This window comes from Bufo bufo, chromosome 1 (genome assembly GCF_905171765.1).
Source record: "Bufo bufo chromosome 1, aBufBuf1.1, whole genome shotgun sequence".
In the NCBI taxonomy this organism is placed as follows: Eukaryota; Metazoa; Chordata; class Amphibia; order Anura; family Bufonidae; genus Bufo; species Bufo bufo.
The window spans coordinates 662,551,291-662,574,161 of NC_053389.1; the positions used below are offsets into that span (position 1 = coordinate 662,551,291).

General features: G+C 44.3%; 1 protein-coding gene across 1 annotated transcript in view; it reads right to left on the bottom strand.

The window, feature by feature from the left end:
• SHC4 (SHC adaptor protein 4) overlaps positions 1-22,871 on the bottom strand; it is a 124,679-nt gene that overhangs the window by 51,431 nt on the left and 50,377 nt on the right. The window contains exon 3 of the mRNA XM_040414007.1: positions 1,801-1,864. Within this exon, the coding sequence (XP_040269941.1) occupies positions 1,801-1,864 (64 nt within the window). The remainder of the gene's footprint in view (positions 1-1,800; positions 1,865-22,871) is intronic.

The following is a 22,871-nucleotide window of genomic DNA, read 5'->3' on the forward strand; positions in this document are numbered from 1 at the left end:
CCATGGAGAACCCAGACAGCACACATCCGTGATTTATTGAAGTGTGAACGAGGCCTAAGGGAACCTTTGCTGACACTTACTAGCTTTTGTGCCTTACATAAATGTCTCAGCCACTAATGTGATTATTTTAGAATTTGTACCCACCTTTCCTGATTACGCATTACTTACATAATGAGCATGTACTGTGGAGCATTTCAGGATTATCTCCTGCATTCTGTATTATTTGGAGATTGCCTTCATTATGGAACCAGACAAAGCCTTTGTGCAGTAAATTATATGCCAGTTTGCTAATTGAAAGACTGCGCCGGTCCCTAAAGATTCCTCCCTTGCTCTGGTCATGCAGAGGATAACTTTACTAAAACCACTGCAAACAAAGAAGCCTTAGATAACTGTCCAGAGGTCACATGTATGAGATATTATGTTTAACGTCTTGCTGGGAAATTTACAGACTTATAAATTGACCTCTGTAGACCTTGTTCTTAGTAAAATGGCAGCATTAGAACAATTTTTTTCTAATAGGCTCATTATCACAGAAAGACAAGGTTTCTCCCTGGATATTCTAGCAAAGCTTAAAGAGGACCTTTCACCGCTCCTGACATGTCTGTTTTAATAGCTCCATGGATTCCCCACTTACTAACAATTCTGGAGCATCTATTCTTATGTCTGTATGTTGTCCCATTCCTCTATTATTTCTACTAGAAGTTATGAATAATTGCTAGCTGTCTGCAGTAAGGGTACAGAGGGGAGGTAACCAGTTGGGGGTGTGTACCTGCAAAGTCTGAAAATGGCAGCACCGATTGGATAGAGTGAGTCTGTGCAGGGACACACCCCCAACTGGTTACCACCCCTCTGTACCCTTACTGAAGGCTAATAGCAATTCATTCATAACTTCTAGTGCAAATAATAAAGGAATGGCACAACATAGAGCCATAAGAATAGATGCTCCAGAATTGTTAGTACGTGGGGAATGCACAAAGCTATTAAAACAGACATGTCAGGAGTGGTGACAGGTCCTCTTTAATTAAATAGGTTTTCCTGATTCAGGAGGAAATTGCAATAAAGAATAGATGATCACTTACCTAGCAGATTCCAGCTAGGCACTGTTTACCCAGCTGCAGCAGGGATGTCACAACAGGTGACGGCTGCAGCCAATCATTGGCCTCAGTGTTGGACCACAAAACATGTCATGTGTTGTCCAGTTTCTTCCTGAAACCGGACAACCACTTTAAGCGGTCAGCACCAAACAATAGTAAAATGCTCATTTGTAGGACTGTACATACTACCATTACTACTGTAATTCTGGGTAAAAACTCTGAAGGTAAGGACAGACTGATCGAGCTGCAGCCATATGTGGCAGGCCTTGCCTACCGATTTTCTATGCGGCCATTGGCACTGCAGCCGTTCAATTTGCCCTTACCCTGAAGATGTTATTCCTTTCTAAGCCGGTATAACATTGTCTAAATACAGTCTTTTCTGAACATGTGCAGCATTTCAGTCAAAGTACAGCACCTTAGTACAAGTTTTTGCATCTGGGCCATCAGTTGTGAGCCATTTTAAATATGTCACACGCATTACTCAAACAAATGATAGTTTTTACACCATTATGAAACATTAATAATGTGTCCTGCTGAGTTCTTTGACTGCACACTCAGTACGAACCATGCATTTTACTTTGCCAGCCATTTGTAACCATTTGTTTAACAGTCTATTTATCTCATATTGTATTACAAAGACACATACAACATGTAACAGTAAGTTGCAGATGTGGTAAAATAAAGCTTTTGACAAACTGATAATTACCCTTCGTTTCTTGGCAGCTCCTTTTGCACAAGGGACAGCCTCACAGAGTCGGCTTATTGCTTCCCTGTAGATAGTTATAGACAATATACGTTAGATCCCTGAGATGTCTTACAAAATAATGTCTGTTAATAACATTTACCATTAGCTTTTGCGTGGTTGCTAAGGCTGACTGTGATGGGGATCACTTGCTACTAGAGTTTTTCACTCTTTGGAGCTGTTTCACAAATAGTCTGTTAAGGTACTCAAAGTTGATCAAAATGGATTATTTCAACCAAAATGATTGTTCATCAGGTGAAATTTTACAACAAACAATGATTTTAGCCAACTGATGGAAGACCACAATAAAATTATCATCTGACAGTCAGCCAACTACTAAGGGCGGGTTCGCATTTGTGTTATGGAATTCTATTATAGGTTCTGTTATAACAGTTATAATGGGATATAATGGAATTTTAGGACAGAATGCAAAATGGAAGCCTTTAAGAGGCCTTCCGTTTTGCTCTGTCCTAATACATGTCTTTGGGGACAAATAACGGTTCCCTTTGGTTGCCTTATACATGATGGAAAAAATTGTTCTGTCGACAGGACTATTTTTATTGTAATGTATAACGGAACCAAATGGAACTGTTATGCATCAGGTGGTTCCGCCAGTCTTGATATACTGTGGGGAAAATACATATTTGATACACTAGCGATTTTGCAAGTTTTCCCACCTACAAAAAAAGAAGAGTTCTGTAATTTTTAACGTAGGTACACTTCAACTGTGAGAGATATAATCTAAAAATAAAATCCAGAAAATCACATGTTCTGATTTTTAAATAATGAATTTGCATTTCATTGCATGAAATATGTATTTGATACAATAGAAAAACAGAACTTAATATTTGGTACAGAAACCTTTGTTTGCAATTACAGAGGTCAAACATTTCCTGTAGTTCAAGACCAAGTTTGCACACACTGCAGCAGGGATTTTTGCCCACTCCTCCATACAGATCTTCTCCAGATCTTTCAGGTTCGGGGATGTCGCTGGGCTACATTGAGTATCAGCTCCCTCCAAAGATTTTCGATTGGTTTCAGGTCTGGAGACTGGCTAGGACACTCCAGGACCTTGAAATGCTTCTTACGGAGCCACTCCTTAGTTGCCCTGGCTGTGTGTTTTGGGTCATTGTCATGCAGGAAGACCCAGCCACAACCCATCTTCAATGCTCATACTGAGGGAAGGAGGTTGTTGGGCAAAATCTCGCGATACATGGCCCCATCCATCCTCCCTTCATTATGGTGCAGTCGTCCTGTCCCCTTTGCTGAACACCACCCCCAAAGTATGATGTTTCCACCCCCATGCTTCACGGTTGGGAAGGTGTTCCTGGGGTTGTACTCATCCTTCTTCTTCCTCCAAACACGGCGAGTGGAGTTGATACCAAAAAGTTATATTTTGGTCTGATCTGACCACATGACCTTCTCCCATGCCTCCTCTGGATCATCCAGATGGTTATTGGCGAACTTCAAACAGGCCTGGACATGTGCTGGTGTGAGCATGGGGATCTTGCATGCCCTGCAGGATTTTAATCCATGATGACGTAGTGTGTTACTAACAGTAATCTTTAAGACTGTGGTCCCAGCACTCTTCAGGTCATTGACCTGGTCCTCCCATGTAGTTCTGGGCTGATTCTCAGAATCATCCTTACCCCACGAGGCGAGATCTTGCATGGAACCCCAAGACCAAGGAAGATTGACAGTCATTTTGTGTTTCTTCCATTATCTAATAATTGCACCAACAGTTGTTGCCTTATCACCAAGCTGCTTGTCTATTGTCCTGGAGCCCATCCGAGCCTTATGCAGGTCTACAATTTTGTCCCTGGTGTCCTTAGACAGTTATTTGGTCTTGGCCATGATGGAGAGGTTGGAGTGTGATTGATTGTGTGGACAGGTGTCTTTTATACAGGTAACAAGTTCAAACAGGTGCAGTTAATACAGGTAATGAGTGCAGAGTAGGAGGGCTTCTTAAAGAAAATCTAACAGCTCTGTGAGAGCCAGAATTCCTGCTGGTTAGTAGGTGATCAAATACTTATTTCATGCAATAAAATGCAAATTCATTATTTAAAAATCATACAATGTGATTTTCTGGATTCATTTTTTTAGATTCTGTCTCTCACAGTTGAAGTGTACCTACGATAAAAATTACAGACCTCTCCATTTTTTGTAGGTGGGAAATACAGGTGTATCAAATACAGCCTGAGATGTGGTTAAAAGCATTTAGAGATATGCTTTACAACAGCCACATGGGCCATAAACACAATAGTCTGGAGGGGACTCATTGAATTCTATCAGAGATTTTTCTAGGCATTCTCTGTGACCTGTGAAGAGGTCAGGACGGAGTAGATAAGCTATGATATCACCTATTGTTAATGAGAAATCACTGTTGGGATCACCGTCATCTTTCTCTGCAGTGTCCGTGTGCTATCCGTGCCTACAGGTAAAGTACCTGTCCCAGTGGTTAAGCCCTGCATCCATCCTACTGTGACCCTGCTTAAAAGAAAATTCACAAATGTCCCAACGCATTTCCCCAACAACATTAGGCGTGATGCGCCTAATATCTTCAGTGCCAGCATCTACTCAGCACCAAATATCTATGGTGCCAGTATCTGTAGATGGTGCCAGTATCTGCTGAAAATATATGTCTGGTCGCCTGATGAACTAGCTTTTTTATTGGGGAAACACGTTAGAACATTTCTGAATTTGTGAGGGATAGCACAGGGACACCGCAGAAAGAAGAGGATGATCCCGACAGTGAATTCTCTACTGGATGCAATTGACTCAACAGACTGTGAGTAAAGGTCCCTTTACACTGGCTGAACATCGGCCAGATAATCTCTAACATGCGTTTATACGAACACTCATTATCTGCTGGTGTAAAGATTCTGCCAATTGCCTGATGAACGAGCTAAATGCTTGGTCATCGGGTAATATAATTTGTGCAGACACCTAAATCATTGTTTGCTGGAAGCAGATTGCTTTAACAATAGCTTCCCCCCATACTGTGGAGGAGATCGCTACATATAAATGCAGCGATCTCCTTCACTGATGAGCAGGTGCCTCCCAGGAACACTTCCTTCCCGTCAATTACCTGCTAAATTGTTTAGTGTTAAAGGGCCTTTGGACAGACTAGGTACAAAAAGTAGTAGTGAGTCCCATCTGCATAGACCTGTAAATTCTCCGAAAGATTTTTTGGTGATTGCCATTATCCCTGTATGCAACTAACATTTGTTTCTAGGTGTAAATATCTTTAGTTTATTAGTGGTTTGATAGGTTTTTAATCTTTGAAATCAGTTATATTTTATCAAAGGGGTTTTCATTTCAGCGATTGGCTTCGGAAAATAAGACAAAAGATGCCCAACTGGCGGCAATTATGACCTGTCTTTGGTTTCTTCTCTACCATGGTATCACGTCTGAGATGGCAGGTTACAGACGTGCGGCGCAAAGAAGAGGGAAGAGAAGTACCCTTCCACTAGGGAGACAGAGGAGTGTTGACCCATAGCTTGTCTGGCACTGGCACCTGGCTGCCCTGACGTTCCTAGACGGGCTGCTAACCCGTATGCCGATCACGTGCCTCATCCCTGGCTTACCCTGAAATAAGCCCTAGGTAGTGTGTAGGGCGGTGGGAGCACTAGTCCTCACCACTGACACCTAGGGTAACAGGGAAAGGACAAACAACACAAACATCACAATCCCCGAAGGGAGACAACAAGAACAGGAGTGAACCGGAGATCCAACAGCTCCAGTTCCAATGGCTCCACAGCAACAGTTGTCCACCTGAGGTCAGAATAGAAGATCTGGAAGGAAGGTCTATATCTGGCAACAAGGGAAACAAAAAGGGAGAATATATAGTAGCTGGGAGTGGCTGACAGAGAACAGCTGAAAGGAAAAGCTACAGATTCCTAAATAGGACAAAAAGGATCGCAAACCAGAATATAGGAATAAAATGGGTTCCACGATCGGAAACAACATTGGAAGGGACCCAGTGAAGCAATAGTTTCTAGCATTTGGCAACGCGGGTAAGGCAATGAAATGCACCATTTTACGGAACCTGTTTACTGCTACCAGGATAACAGCTTTACCCGCAGATACAGGTAGGTCAGTAATAAAATCCATTGACAGGTGTGTCCACGGCCTCTTGGGAATGACCAGTGGCAACAGAGACCCCGCCAGACGAGTATGAGTGACTTTAGCGCGTGCACAGGTTGTACAGGTGGACACAAAATCAACTACATCCTGGTGCAACCTCGGCCACCAAAAACGACAAGATAATAGATCCGAGGTTGCCCTACTACATGGGTGCCCAGTGAGTACAGAGATATGGTGTTCTTTTAATATTTTAAGGCGCAAATTCAAAGGCACAAACAACTTTCCTGGGGGTCAGGAGACCAGGGCGTCCCCCTGAGCCTCCAACACCATCCCCTCCAGGTCTGAGTGTAACGCAGAGACAACCACCCCTTTTGTAAAATCGGCACCAGATCGTCAACATCACCCCCTCCAGGAAAACTTCAGGACAGTGCATCAGCTTTGGTATTTTTTGCCCCTGGACGATAGCTTGTCTAGGGGTAAGATGTTTAGCAGACTCAAGGTATAACAGGTTTTTATGATCTGTAATCACCGTGACGGGATGAGCTGCCCCCTCCAAAAAGTAACACCATTCCTCAAATGCTAATTTAATAACTAAAAGTTCCCTGTTGCTTATATCATAATTCTTCTCGGCTGCCGACAATTTCTTAGAAAAGAAAACACAATAATGCCATTTACTTGGAGACGGACCCTGGGACAGTACCGCTCCACCCCCACCTCCGATGCATCAACTTTCACAATAAAAGGTTGAGAAACATCAGGCTGGACCAGTATGGGTGCCAAGGTGAAACTCTCCTTCAGAGAGGAAAAAGCCAGTTTAGCCGTGTCAGACAGTTTAAAAAAATCAGTCCCCTTCTTAGTCATGTCAGTAAGAGGTTTGATAATCACTGAATAATTCTGAATGAATTTTCTATAGAAATTGGCAAAAATCAAAAAACGCTGCAGAGCTTTTAGGTTCTCAGGAACGCTGACCTTCTCTGGATCCATACGGAACCCCGAAACTGATAGCAGATACCCCAGGAATTGTACCTCCTGTACAGCAAATACACATTTGTCAAATTTAGCATATAACTTATTCGTCTGTAAAATCTGCTACACCTGCCTGACATGTGCCTTGTGTGTCTCCAGATCGGGTGAATAGATCAAAATATGGTCAAGATATATCACCACAAATCTGCCGACAAGATGACAAAAGATATCGTTGACAAAGTGTTGAAAGACAGCATGAGCATTAGTCAGGCCAAAGGGCATGACCAGGTTTTCATAATGCCCCTCAGGAGTGTTAAACGCTGTCTTCCACTCATCCCCCTCTTTGATGAGAATCAGATTGTAGGCTCCCCTTAAATCCATTTTGGAAAACCATTTTGCACCTGCAATCTGATTGAAAAGGTCGGGAATGAGAGGAAGAGGATAGGGATCTCGGATAGTTATCCGACTTAGTTCACGAAAATCTAGGCAAGGACGCAGGCCCGCATCTTTCCGTTTGACAAAGAAGAACCCTGCATTAACGGGTAAAGAGGAGGGTCTGATATGTGTTTTAGCCAGACTCTCGGAAAAATAGTGCTTCATGGCTTGTCTTTAAGGGCCAGAAAGATTATATAACCTAGTTTTAGGTAACTTTGCTCCAGGGAGCAGGTTAACCGGGCAATCATACGGACGATTGGGTGGTAACTCCTGACACCCCTTCTCAGAGAAAACATCCTCAAAGTTGGACACAAATGCTGGTAAGGTTGTAATGGAGGTGGCTGAGCAACTGCTACTTAGGCAATTGTCCCTACAATGCTCACTCCACTCCAATATCTCCCTGGCCTGCCAATCAACGACCGAATTATGGGCTACCAACCAGGGAAGACTTAATACTATAGGAGTAGGAAGACCTTCAAGGTCATAGCAAGAAATAAACTCATTATGGAGGGCCCCCACCCGAAAATGTATGTTATGTACAATGTGTGTTAGTTTCCTCTGAGTAAGAGGAGTAGAGTTGATGGCGAATATTGGGATTGATCTAGATAAAAGGTCTAAAAGACAAACCCAGAGTCCGAGCGAATCTGGCATCCACCATATTAACCCCAGCCCCACGGTCCAAAAAAGCTGAGATTGTCTCCGTTTTATTACCCGAGACTACCATAGCTGGCAAAACAAACTGAGACATTTGTATGGATGATATGTATACACCCAGGTTGTCATCTTCCGCACAACCTGGGGTCAGTAGTTTCTTTTTGGGTACGGATGGACAAGCTCTAATAAAATGACCCCTCCGACCACAGAAAAAACAAACCCTTATCTTATGGCGAACCCCAGGAGGACCAACTTGATGAATGGCTCCCCCTAGTTGCATAGGTTCGTCTGAGTCAGAACAAACAAACAGACTCCTGCCTGAGAAAAGTCTCTGGAGGACAAGAACTCCATGGCCTATCCCAAAGGCGTCTATCAATTCTTATAAATAGCAACATAGCGGCCTCAAGGGATACAGGAGTCTCATACAGTGCAAGTGCATCTTTTACTTTCTCTGACAACCCCTGGAAAACTTGTCAGGACACTTGGTCAGGGTCATCGTATATGAGACCAGGGCCTCAAAAAATGAATCTATCGACCAGAGGGCCTGGGTACCAGCTAGTAACGAAAAAGCCAAGGATTGAGGATCCCCTTGGAGAAGGAAGATGACAATCCGCACCTGCTGTTCCTCATTACCAGAGGAATTTGGGCACAGCCTGAAATATAATTTACAGGCTTCTCAAAAAACAATTAATTTGTCTCTCCCTCCAGAAAATCTGTCAGGGAGAGCAACTTTAGGTTCTGGATTGACCTGGTTACCCATAGCAACCACTGGGCTCGAGGTCTGCTGCAGCTGCTAAAAGGCCGACGCCCTCAATCCTGCCACTTCAAGAGACAGACCTTGCAACTGCCTTGCCAAAGCAGCAATAGGATCCATAGCGGATTTTTTTTCTTTAACCGCTTGCCGTCACACTAACGCCGATAGGTGTCAGTGCGGCAGCACTCTCAGGTCTCAGCGACAACTATTGGCGTCATCTCGCAAGACCCGAGATTTCCTGTGAACACGCGCTCACAGGAGCAATGTGTGCCGCTGTCCGCAAAACACAGACACCGGCAATGTGCTTTCCGCATTTTGCGGATCCGCACATTGCCAGAACTATTTTTTTTTTATCAAAGACATGTAGCACAATAAATTCTGACACAAACTTGTATAGAAATGTAATTATATTTGAACAATTTTACCAGAAAAAGTTAAAAATACACTTTTTTTGAGAAAATTGCGGTCTATTTTGATTAATATCAGAAGAACGAAAAATGTCAGCAGCAATCAAATACCACCAAAAGAAAGCTCTATTTGTGAGAAGAAAAGGAGGTAAAATTAATTTGGGTGCCAAGTTGCATGACCGAGCAATAAACCGTTAAAGTTGTGAAGTGCCGATTTGTAAAAAAAGGGCCTGGTCACTAGGGGGTATAAACCTGTGGTCCTTAAGTGGTTAAAGAAAGAAAAAACAAAATAAGGGCCAGATATAATATCATGTCTGATTAGGCAGGTACAGACGTGCAGCGCAGAGGAGAGGGAAGAGGAGTACCCTTCCACAAGGGAGAGGGAAGAGTGGTGACCCCTAGCTCGCCTGGTTCCTGGCTGCCCTGACGTCCCTAGATGGGTTGCTAACTCGTACGCCGATCACGTGCCTTGTCCCTGGCTTACCCTGAAATAAGCCCTAGGTAGTGAGTAGGGTGGTGGGAGCACTAGTCCTCACCACTGACACCTAGGGTAACAACAGGGAAAGGACAAATAACACAAACACCACAAACAATCCCTGAAAGGAGACAACAACAGGAGTGAACCAGAAATCCAACAGCTCCACAATAACAGTTGTCAACCTGAGGTCAGACTAGAAGATCTGGAAGGAAGATATACACTGCGTGCAGAATTATTAGGCAAATGAGTATTTTGACCACATCATTCTCTTTATGCATGTTGTCTTACTCCAAGCTGTATAGGCTCGAAAGCCTACTACCAATTAAGCATATTAGGTGATGTGCATCTCTGTAATGAGAAGGGGTGTGGTCTAATGACATCAACACCCTATATTAGGTGTGCATAATTATTAGGCAACTTCCTTTCCTTTGGCAAAATGGGTCAAAAGAAGGACTTGACAGGCTCAGAAAAGTCAAAAATAGTGAGATATCTTGCAGAGGGATGCAGCACTCTTAAAATTGCAAAGCTTCTGAAGCGTGATCATCGAACAATCAAGCGTTTCATTCAAAATAGTCAACAGGGTCGTAAGAAGCGTGTGGAAAAACCAAGGCGCAAAATAACTGCCCATGAACTGAGAAAAGTCAAGCGTGCAGCTGCCAAGATGCCACTTGCCACCAGTTTGGCCATATTTCAGAGCTGCAACATCACTGGAGTGCCCAAAAGCACAAGGTGTGCAATACTCAGAGACATGGCCAAGGTAAGAAAGGCTGAAAGACGACCACCACTGAACAAGACACACAAGCTGAAACGTCAAGACTGGGCCAAGAAATATCTCAAGACAGATTTTTCTAAGGTTTTATGGACTGATGAAATGAGAGTGAGTCTTGATGGGCCAGATGGATGGGCCCGTGGCTGGATTGGTAAAGGGCAGAGAGCTCCAGTCCGACTCAGACGCCAGCAAGATGGAGGTGGAGTACTGGTTTGGGCTGGTATCATCAAAGATGAGCTTGTGGGGCCTTTTCGGGTTGAGGATGGAGTCAAGCTCAACTCCCAGTCCTACTGCCAGTTTCTGGAAGACACCTTCTTCAAGCAGTGGTACAGGAAGAAGTCTGCATCCTTCAAGAAAAACATGATTTTCATGCAGGACAATGTTCCATCACACGCGTCCAAGTACTCCACAGCGTGGCTGGCAAGAAAGGGTATAAAAGAAGAAAATCTAATGACATGGCCTCCTTGTTCACCTGATCTGAACCCCATTGAGAACCTGTGGTCCATCATCAAATGTGAGATTTACAAGGAGGGAAAACAGTACACCTCTCTGAACAGTGTCTGGGAGGCTGTGGTTGCTGCTGCACGCAATGTTGATGGTGAACAGATCAAAACACTGACAGAATCCATGGATGGCAGGCTTTTGAGTGTCCTTGCAAAGAAAGGTGGCTATATTGGTCACTGATTTGTTTTTGTTTTGTCAGAAATGTATATTTGTGAATGTTGAGATGTTATATTGGTTTCACTGGTAAAAATAAATAATTGAAATGGGTATATATTTGTTTTTTGTTAAGTTGCCTAATAATTATGCACAGTAATAGTCACCTGCACACACAGATATCCCCCTAAAATAGCTAAAACTAAAAACAAACTAAAAACTACTTCCAAAAATATTCAGCTTTGATATTAACCACCTCCGGACCGCCTAACGCAGGATCGCGTTCCGGAGGTGGCAGCGCTGCGCACAGTCACGCATATACGCGTCATCTCGCGATGGCCGAGATTTCCTGTGAACGCGCGCACACAGGCGCGCGCGCTCACAGGAACGGAAGGTAAGAGAGTTAATCTCCAGCCTGCCAGCGGCGATCGTTCGCTGGCAGGCTGGAGATGTGTTTTTTTTAACCCCTAACAGGTATATTAGACGCTGTTTTGATAACAGCGTCTAATATACCTGCTACCTGGTCCTCTGGTGGTCCCCTTTGTTTGGATCGACCACCAGAGGACACAGGTAGCTCAGTAAAGTAGCACCAAGCACCACTACACTACACTACACCCCCCCCCCCCCGTCACTTATTAACCCCTTATTAGCCCCTGATCACCCCATATAGACTCCCTGATCACCCCCCTGTCATTGATTACCCCCCTGTCATTGATCACCCCCCTGTAAAGCTCCATTCAGATGTCTGCATGATTTTTACGGATCCACTGATAGATGGATCGGATCCGCAAAACGCATCCGGACGTCTGAATGAAGCCTTACAGGGGCGTGATCAATGACTGTGGTGATCACCCCATATAGACTCCCTGATCACCCCCCTGTCATTGATTACCCCCCTGTCATTGATTACCCCCCTGTAAAGCTCCATTCAGACGTCCGCATGATTTTTACGGATCCACTGATAGATGGATCGGATCCGCAAAACGCATCCGGACGTCTGAATGAAGCCTTACAGGGGCATGATCAATGACTGTGGTGATCACCCCATAAAGACTCCCTGATCACCCCCCTGTAAAGCTCCATTCAGATGTCCGCATGATTTTTACGGATGCACTGATAGATGGATCCGATCCGCAAAACGCATCCGGACGTCTGAATGAAGCCTTACAGGGGCGTGATCAATGACTGTGGTGATCACCCCATATAGACTCCCTGATCACCCCCCTGTAAAGCTCCATTCAGATGTCCGCATGATTTTTACGGATGCACTGATAGATGGATCCGATCCGCAAAACGCATCCGGACGTCTGAATGAAGCCTTACAGGGGCATGATCAATGACTGTGGTGATCACCCCATATAGACTCCCTGATCACCCCCCTGTAAAGCTCCATTCAGATGTCCGCATGATTTTTACGGATGCACTGATAGATGGATCCGATCCGCAAAACGCATCCGGACGTCTGAATGAAGCCTTACAGGGGCATGATCAATGACTGTGGTGATCACCCCCCTGTCATTGATTACCCCCCTGTAAAGCTTCATTCAGATGTCCGCATGATTTTTACGGATGCACTGATAGATGGATCGGATCCGCAAAACGCATCCGGACGTCTGAATGAAGCCTTACAGGGGCATGATCAATGACTGTGGTGATCACCCCATATAGACTCCCTGATCACCCCCCTGTAAAGCTCCATTCAGATGTCCGCATGATTTTTACGGATGCACTGATAGATGGATCCGATCCGCAAAACGCATCCGGACGTCTGAATGAAGCCTTACAGGGGCATGATCAATGACTGTGGTGATCACCCCCCTGTCATTGATCAACCCCCTGTAAAGCTCCATTCAGATGTCCGCATGATTTTTACGGATGCACTGATAGATGGATCGGATCCGCAAAACGCATCCGGACGTCTGAATGAAGCCTTACAGGGGCGTGATCAATGACTGTGGTGATCACCCCATATAGACTCCCTGATCACCCCCCTGTCATTGATTACCCCCCTGTCATTGATCACCCCCCTGTCATTGATTACCCCCCTGTAAAGCTCCATTCAGACGTCCGCATGATTTTTACGGATCCACTGATAGATGGATCGGATCCGCAAAACGCATACGGACGTCTGAATGAAGCCTTACACGGGCGTGATCAATGACTGTGGTTATCACCCCATATAGACTCCCTGATCACCCCCCTGTCATTGATCACCCCCCTGTCATTGATCACCCCCCCCTGTCATTGATCACCCCTCTGTAAGGCTCCATTCAGACATTTTTTTGGCCCAAGTTAGCGGAATTATTTATTTTTTTTTCTTACAAAGTCTTATATTCCACTAACTTGTGTCAAAAAATTAAATCTCACATGAACTCACCATACCCCTCACGGAAACCAAATGCGTAAAATTTTTTAGACATTTATATTCCAGACTTCTTCTCACGCTTTAGGGCCCCTAGAATGCCAGGGCAGTATAAATACCCCACATGTGACCCCATTTCGGAAAGAAGACACCCCCAGGTATTCCGTGAGGGGCATATTGAGTCCATGAAAGATTGAAATTTTTGTCCCAAGTTAGCGGAACGGGAGACTTTGTGAGAAAAAAATTAAAAATATCAATTTCCGCTAACTTGTGCCAAAAAAAATAAAATTTCTATGAACTCGCCATGCCCCTCATTGAATACCTTGGGGTGTCTTCTTTCCAAAATGGGGTCACATGTGGGGTATTTATACTGCCCTGGCATTCTAGGGGCCCCAAAGCGTGAGAAGAAGTCTGGTATCCAAATGTCTAAAAATGCCCTCCTAAAAGGAATTTGGGCACCTTTGCGCATCTAGGCTGCAAAAAAGTGTCACACATCTGGTATCGCCGTACTCAGGAGAAGTTGGGGAATGTGTTTTGGGGTGTCATTTTACATATACCCATGCTGGGTGAGAGAAATATCTTGGTCAAATGCCAACTTTGTATAAAAAAATGGGAAAAGTTGTCTTTTGCCAAGATATTTCTCTCACCCAGCAAGGGTATATGCAAAATGACACCCCAAAACACATTCCCCAACTTCTCCTGAATACGGCGATACCACATGTGTGACACTTTTTTGCAGCCTAGGTGGGCAAAGGGGCCCATATTCCAAAGAGCACCTTTAGGATTTCACAGGTCATTTACCTACTTACCACACATTAGGGCCCCTGGAAAATGCCAGGGCAGTATAACTACCCCACAAGTGACCCCATTTTGGAAAGAAGACACCCCAAGGTATTCCTTGAGGGGCATGGCGAGTTCCTAGAATTTTTTATTTTTTGTCACAAGTTAGTGGAAAATGCTGATTTTTTTTTTTTTTTTTTTTTCATACAAAGTCTCATATTCCACTAACTTGTGACAAAAAATAAAAACTTCCATGAACTCACTATGCCCATCAGCGAATACCTTGGGGTCTCTTCTTTCCAAAATGGGGTCACTTGTGGGGTAGTTATACTGCCCTGGCATTCTAGGGGCCCAAATGTGTGGTAAGGAGTTTGAAATCAAATTCTGTAAAAAATGACCTGTGAAATCCGAAAGGTGCTCTTTGGAATATGGGCCCCTTTGCCCACCTAGGCTGCAAAAAAGTGTCACACATCTGGTATCTCCGTACTCAGGAGAAGGTGGGGAATGTGTTTTGGGGTGTCATTTTACATATACCCCTGCTGGGTGAGAGAAATATCTTGGCAAAAGACAACTTTTCCCATTTTTTTATACAAAGTTGGCATTTGACCAAGATATTTATCTCACCCAGCATGGGTATATGTAAAATGACACCCCAAAACACATTCCCCACCTTCTCCTGAGTATGGAGATACCAGATGTGTGACACTTTTTTGCAGCCTAGGTGGGCAAAGGGGCCCATATTCCAAAGAGCACCTTTCGGATTTCACAGGTCATTTTTTACAGAATTTGATTTCAAACTCCTTACCACACATTTGGGCCCCTAGAATGCCAGGGCAGTATAACTACCCCACAAGTGACCCCATTTTGGAAAGAAAAGACCCCAAGGTATTCGCTGATGGGCATAGTGAGTTCATGGAAGTTTTTATTTTTTGTCACAAGTTAGTGGAATATGAGACTTTGTATGAAAAAAAAAAAAAAAAAAAATCATCATTTTCCACTAACTTGTGACAAAAAATAAAAAATTCTAGGAACTTGCCATGCCCCTCACGGAATACCTTGGGGTGTCTTCTTTCCAAAATGGGGTCACTTGTGGGGTAGTTATACTGCCCTGGCATTCTAGGGGCCCAAATGTGTGGTAAGGAGTTTGAAATCAAATTCTGTAAAAAATGACCTGTGAAATCCGAAAGGTGCTCTTTGGAATGTGGGCCCCTTTGCCCACCTAGGCTGCAAAAAAGTATCACACATCTGGTATTGCCGTACTCAGGAGAAGGTGGGGAATGTGTTTTGGGGTGTCATTTTACATATACCCATGCTGGGTGAGAGAAATATCTTGGCAAAAGACAACTTTTCCCATTTTTTTTATACAAAGTTGGCATTTGACCAAGATATTTATCTCACCCAGCATGGGTATATGTAAAAAGACACCCCAAAACACATTCCTCAACTTCTCCTGAATACAGAGATACCAGATGTGTGACACTTTTTTGCAGCCTAGGTGGGCAAAGGGGCCCATATTCCAAAGAGCACCTTTCGGATTTCACTGGTCATTTTTTACAGAATTTGATTTCAAACTCCTTACCACACATTTGGGCCCCTAGAATGCCAGGGCAGTATAACTACCCCACAAGTGACCCCATTTTGGAAAGAAGAGACCCCAAGGTATTTCGTGATGGGCATAGTGAGTTCATAGAAGTTTTTATTTTTTGTCACAAGTTAGTGGAATATGAGACTTTGTAAGAAAAAAAAAAAAAAAAAATCATCATTTTCCGCTAACTTGTGACAAAAAATAAAAAGTTCTATGAACTCACTATGCCCATCAGCGAATACCTTAGGGTGTGTACTTTCCGAAATGGGGTCATTTGTGGGGTGTTTGTACTGTCTGGCCATTGTAGAACCTCAGGAAACATGACAGGTGCTCAGAAAGTCAGAGCTGCTTCAAAAAGCGGAAATTCACATTTTTGTACCATAGTTTGTAAACGCTATAACTTTTACCCAAAGCATTTTTTTTTTACCCAAACATTTTTTTTTATCAAAGACATGTAGAACTATAAATTTAGAGCAAAATATCTATATGGATCTCGTTTTTGTTGCAAAATTTTACAACTGAAAGTGAAAAATGTCATTTTTTTGCAAAAAAATCGTTAAATTTCGATTAATAACAAAAAAAGTAAAAATGTCAGCAGCAATGAAATACCACCAAATGAAAGCTCTATTAGTGAGAAGAAAAGGAGGTAAAATTCATTTGGGTGGTAAGTTGCATGACCGAGCAATAAACGGTCAAAGTAGTGTAGTGCAGAAGTGTAAAAAGTGGCCTGGTCTTTCAGGGTGTTTAAGCACTGGGGGCTGAAGTGGTTAATGAGTTTTTTGGGTTCATTGAGAACGTGGTTGTTGTTCAATAATAAAATTAATCCTCAAAAATACAACTTTCCTAATAATTCTGCACTCCCTGTATATCTGGCAACAAGGGAAGCAGAAAGGGAGGATATATATAGTAGCTGGGAGTGGCTAACAGAACAGCTGAAAGGAAAAGCTACAGATTCCTAAATGGGACAAAAAGGATCACAAACCTAAGCAGGAAAACCTGGACAGAATCCATTCTCACCGTTACGTCATGGAGCGGTCTCTTGAGAAACCGAGTGCGTAGCCACGAGCTGCGACCTGGCACAACAGGGTCAGCAATAGGTCGTGACACCCTCATGACACATGGTTGGGTTTTTTAATTTTTAATTTTTTTTGCTGTATCTAAATTGCACCTCTTTTTTGCAGTTAGATTTAATATACAGGTGAAACTTGAAAAATTAGAATATCGTGCAAAAGTCCATTTATTTCAGTAATGCTAATTAAAAGGAATTGCATTAATGCAGCTTAAAATTAGAATTTTGTGAAAAGATTCAATATTCTAGGCTCAAAGTGTCGCACTCTAGTCAGCTAATTAGTCCATATCCCCTGAGCAAAGGGGACCTCAAAATTGAGACTTTGGGGTTTCATAAGCTGTAAGCCATAATCATCCAAATTATAACAAATACAGGCTTGAAATATCTCGCTTTGCATGTAATGAGTCTATCTCATATATTAGGTTCACCTTTTAAGTTGCATTACTGAAATAAATGAAGGGACCCCGTACATTATGGAGGGGGACGCATGGCCATACTGGCATTTGCCTGATGGCTGTCTGCCCTTGGGGTTTATTCTGGGAGCCAGTTTGGCGGGAAAAGGTTTTCCCACTCATGTGGGGTCACTGGGCAGAGGAGTATTTCTGCCCAGTGAGTGTCCTGCAATTGGCCGGAATAATAACCTATGATGTCCCAGGGTTCCGGGGAAGGTTAGTGGAGCCCTGGAGACAGTTTGTGATTGGTGGGGTGGGAGGTTTTGGGGGCTATAATTGTCCGAGCTCCGCAGGCTGGGCTTGCCTTTGATCTGAACCTGCCTGTGGAGCCGGATTCTTTGTGCCTGTTCATGTTACCTTAGGATGGATTTCCTGATGGAGGAGCTCTCTTCTCGGGCTTCTGAAGCGAGTGCCCCGGCGTGGATCCAGGAATGTCTGGTGCAGCTGCGTGCCCCTGTGTTCCAGCCAGCGGAGGAGGCATCGTTCACGGCGGTCAGGTTTTTCCAAGATGGTAGAGAGGCTGCGGTGGACGTCCCTGCCGGTGTGGTGCGGTATGAGGATCCGGTGCTGCTTGATCTGCGAGGGGAGGCTGTGGCTCCGGGATCCCGCGAGAAGAGCCGAAGCCAGAGGTCCCAGAAGAGGAAGTTCTCCCCAGCCACTTTGGAGCATGTGTGGACGTGGCAGCAGGATCGGAGGTCTGCCGGCGCTAGTCTCGCGAGGGGACGCCTCGAGATTACATTGGGTACGTCGGGAGCGTCAGGAGCGTCGGGTCAAAGTTCGGCAGTGACAGGGGACAGCAGGAAGAGTTGCAGGCCGGTTTCTAACCCCTCTCTGCGGACCTGTGGTATCGGGTCGCAGGGTCTGGGGGAACCGGTGGAGCATGTGGGGAGCCTTCTTCAGGGACAACAGGATTCATCGTCTGGACCGTAAGCTGGATTGGCGAGTTCTGCTGCAGCGCCTCAGCCTGGATCGTTGCCTATGTCAGGTGAGTGGTCGGCTGCACAGCTTGACCCTGTAATGTCTTTGTTGTCTAGAGTATTGTCTTCTCTTGAGTGTCTGATGCCTCGGTCCTCGGCTACCCCCCCTCCTCAGATCTCTGATTCCGAGCCTGTCCTGCATAATGTGGAGAGGCTGACAGTATTGTTGAGCCGCTTTCGGTTCAGCGTTTACCTGTTTTAGACAAAAGGGAAGGTATTGCTGAAAATTGTTTTAAAGAAGTTCTGCCTTGTTCCGTATCTCCTTTAGGGTTTCATTTATCCGCAGCTGTCAAAGAAAAAATTTGGAGTCCTGATTATGTTGATATTCTATCTCTCCTCCCAGCCTCTAAGGAATTTGTTTCTAAATTGGAGCGCAAGGAGGAGAGATTAGAGGAGGATAGGCGCCGTCCGATTCCTCGCTCGTTCAATAACTGGTTGCAAGCATTCTGTATTTTTGCGGGTGTGTTGGGTAAACGTTGTCCTGAAAAATGCTCGGGGCTGTTTCAGCATGTGGATATTGTGTTAGAGGCTTATAAGAATTTTGGAGGCTTAGGCTGGTTTCAGTACGATGAAAACTTTAGGCAGAAGTTGGCGTTGTAGCCGCAGTTACAGTGGGGCACCAAGGATGTTGGCTTGTGGCTGAATCTTTTGGTGCCCCAGAAGCTGCCGGTGGCCAGTCAAAGAGTGTCTCCGGCTGGTGGTGTCATGAAAAGGGGTCTTTGCTTTGCTTACAATGAGTGCAAATGGCCTGCCACCTGTAAGTATAAGCATGAGTGTGGGTTTTGCGGAGCAAGTCACCCTATGTCCAGGTGTTTTAAAAGAGCTAATTTGCCATCACAGCCGCTGGCAAAGGAGTTTCTTCTTAAAAGCATCGATGCCGGTAAAACTGGCGAGAATGCTTCCCTGGCTAAACATGTTTCCAAATCGGCAGATAGCTGATTTGGTTGCCAGGGGTTTCGCTGAGGGTTTTGTTTTGCCCCCTTTCTCTGGAAAAGGATGCGTGATGGTTCAGAATTTACCTTCAGTTCAGCAGTTTCCATGGGTGGTGGCGGAGAAATTGCAGAAGGAGATTGCTGCTGGAAGGGTTTCTGGCCCTTTTTCGGTGCCGCCTTTTGAGAATTTTCGTTTATCTCCTCTGGGGGTGGTGCCGAAGAAGGTATCAGGCGCGTTTAGGATTATTCATCATTTATCTTATCCGTTTGGTCAGTCTTTAAATGATGAAATTGATACGTCTTTGACCAGGGTTTGTTATACTACTTTTGATTCAGCAGTTTCAGTGGTGAGGACGTTTGGTAGAGGAGCCTTGATGGTGAAGGCGGATGTGAAAGCGGCATTTCGGCTCCTCCCCATTCATCCGGCTGCGTTTAACTCTTTGGGTTTTTATTTTCAAGGGTTATTTTATTTTGACAGGTGCCTTCCAATGGGCTGTTCTATTTCTTGTTTTTGTTTTGAGGCTTTTTCAACATTTATTGAGTGGGTGGTTGCGGTACGGGCTATGAAAGGGGGTATAGTTCATTATTTGGATGATTTTTTGTTTGTTGGTCCGGCTGATTCTTTGGTTTGTGCGGAGGTTCTGTCTTTATTTGTAGCAGTTTGTGCAGATTTTGGTGTTCCCCTGGCGGAGGAAAAGACTGTTTTTGCCCTTGAGTTGTATTGAGTTTTTAGGTATAGTGATAGATTCGGGAGTTGGAGAGTTTAGGTTACCGTTGGATAAGGTTAGGAAAGCAGTTTTATTGATTAAGGGTTTTTTGTTGCGTCAGAGTGTTACGGTTAAGGAGATTCAGTCGTTGTTGGGTTTGTTGGCGTTTTGTTGTAGGGTTATGGCCATGGGTAGGATTTTTTGTAGGCAGTTGGTTCTGAGGTGTCTGGATTGCGGAATCCTGGTTTGCATGTATCTTTGGACAGGGGGTTGAAGGATGACTTGTTGGTGTGGTTGAGTTTTTTGCGGAAGTTTAATGGTAGGTCGCTGTGGCAGGAGGAATTTATGGACGCGGCTCAGTTGAATCTATTTACGGATGCGGCAGGGAGCGTGGGTTTTGGCGCATTCTGGGACGGTCAGTGGTGTGCTGAGAGGTGGCATGAGTCTTGGGTGGAAAATTCGGTGTTGTCTAATTTAGTTTTGCTAGAACTTTTTCCGGTAGTGGTAGCTTTGGTGCTTTGGGGGCAGTCTTTTCAGAATAGACGTATTCGCTTGCATACGGATAACAAGGGAGTGATGTATGCTGTTAACTGTTTATCTTCCAGATGTCCGTTGGTTGTAAAGTTATTGAGGCATTTGGTATTGTTGTGCTTGAGGAGGAATGTGTGGATCAAGGCTGTTCATATCCCGGGTATTAATAATGATGTGGCTGATGCTTTGTCCCGTTTGCAGATGGATCGGCTTCGCAGTTTGGTGCCATCGGCCGACGCTTTCGGGACTCCTTGTCCGGAGCACCTGTGGGGGCTGATCTGGAGTTAACCTGCTGAGGTGTTCAGTGGCGGTGTCCACATGGCAAGGTTACCTGTCCGCGTGAATGCGTTGGGAACGGTTTACCGTGGGTCTATCGGTATCACCGTGGGTGTTGAATGAGTCACTGGCATTGTCGTTTTGTTTGCAGTTGTTTGAGAAGAGATTGGCGCATAGCTCTGTGTGTCGGATTTTAGCAGGGGTGTCATTTTTTCTTAAACTGTTTGGGACTGGGTCATTTTCAGAGTATTTCCTGATTAGGCAATTACTGAAAGGTTATAGGGCGGTGGGTCACTTGCCTGATGGGAGGTGTCCCATTTCCCCAGAGTTGCTAGTGAGGTTGTGTGGGGTTACGAGGTCAGTTTGTTTTTCGCAGTTTGAGGTGTCCTTATTTTGTACAGCTTTTATTGTGTTATTTTTTGGGGGCTTTGCGAATTGGTGAGCTTTTACCTCGTTCTCGTTGGGCGAGAGAAGGTTTGGCTTTGAAGCATGTGGTAGTTCAGGAGTCATGGGTGTCTTTGTTTATTGAGAAATCTAAAACGGACCAGGCAGGTAAGGGGTGCTGGGTAAGATTGGAGCTATTGAGGATAAGAGGATTTGTCCGGTGGTAGCAGTGGAGCATTATTTGGCTATTCGGCCGGAGGGGAAGGTGGAATGTTTTCTGGTTCATGATGACTTGTCCCCCCTGTCGCAGTTTCAGTTTAGAGCGGTTCTAGCTAAATGTTTAGGCAGGTTGGGTCTAAGTTCAAAATTATTTTCTTCCCATTCATTCAGAATAGGAGCTGCGACTGCGGCGGCGCAAGCAGGTTTGAATGAGTCGGTGATAAGGAGAATTGGCAGGTGGTCTTCTAACAGGTATAAGTTATATGTGAGGCCTCATTTGTTAATCATTTGATTTATTAGTTACAGGTAGCGCAGTCTGGATTCTGGGCCATTCTTTTGTCCAATGGGCTGAAAGGAGGGCTGCAGAGCGCTGCTACGGAATGAACCTATCCTTGTCTGCTGAGGCCGTCAGGATCTGCTGGGCCGGAGTTAGAGGACTTCATTGGTCAGGTTTTGTTGACCTTGTTTTGCATTTGCATGATGTTTTCCCTAACCCAGATATTATCATTGTTCATTTAGGAGGTAATGATATAGGTTGTGGGGACACTATGGAGTTAATTTTCCAGATGAAGAGGACATTTTCGGATCTTCCACGTCTGTTTCCAGGCACTCGGCTGATCTTTTCAGAAATCATTTGCAGGCGGTGTTGGTTAATGTCCGCGGAATTGAAGTTCAAAGAGAATGTGCGGAAGAGGATCGATGTGTAAATTTATGCTGGGTGGTTTTTCATTCAGACATGTTGATTTAGAGAGTGGAGAGGCTGGCCTTTATTTTCGTGATGGTGTGCATTTATCGGTGATTGGAAGTGATATCTTCAACCTCAACCTTCAGGCTATGATTGAAATAGCGATTGGTGGGGTGGGGCCTGCGCCGCCTTGTTAAGGCGGGTCGGTCCGGTTGGGGAAGGTAAGGATAGTCATCCCGTGATGGGATGGACTCTGATATATTTATGGTATTGGAGTCTGAGTTTATGACTAGACTCTTATAAGTTTTCAGTTAAAGTTGTATTGGTTATTTGTTTAATAAATCAGGCCTTGGCCGTTTTACCTCCACTCTCTAGTCAGTGTATTTTGTTATTAGAAGGTATGCATGTATTATGGTTTATAGGTTAGGCATAATATGCCATGTATTGCCATGAACTTTGCACGATATTCTAATTTTTCGAGTTTCACCTGTATTATAATATAGTTTTATACTTTCAATGCTGCTGTTGTAATTATATAGAAGAGACATTCTCACAATACTCAAGGGCAGGTCCAACTTAATGTCCCAGTCATGGCAAGTTAACTAACCCTTAGATCTCATTTTTCTAATATTTTGTTCCCAGGCCTTCAGGCTGCAAGAGAAACTAATAATGAATTGGCTTCACCGATTTCCAGTTGAAGTGGGGGAATTGTATGTCAATCCAGAGATGACTAACTGGATCATTTATCTGAAACAGATGGATGTTACTGGAAACTCTTATTTTGTATTTTCCTGTATTATGGTGTAACATACATATCCATTTTTTATCTCTATTTTGCCCACTCAGTGATCACAGTTACACTAGCCGTCT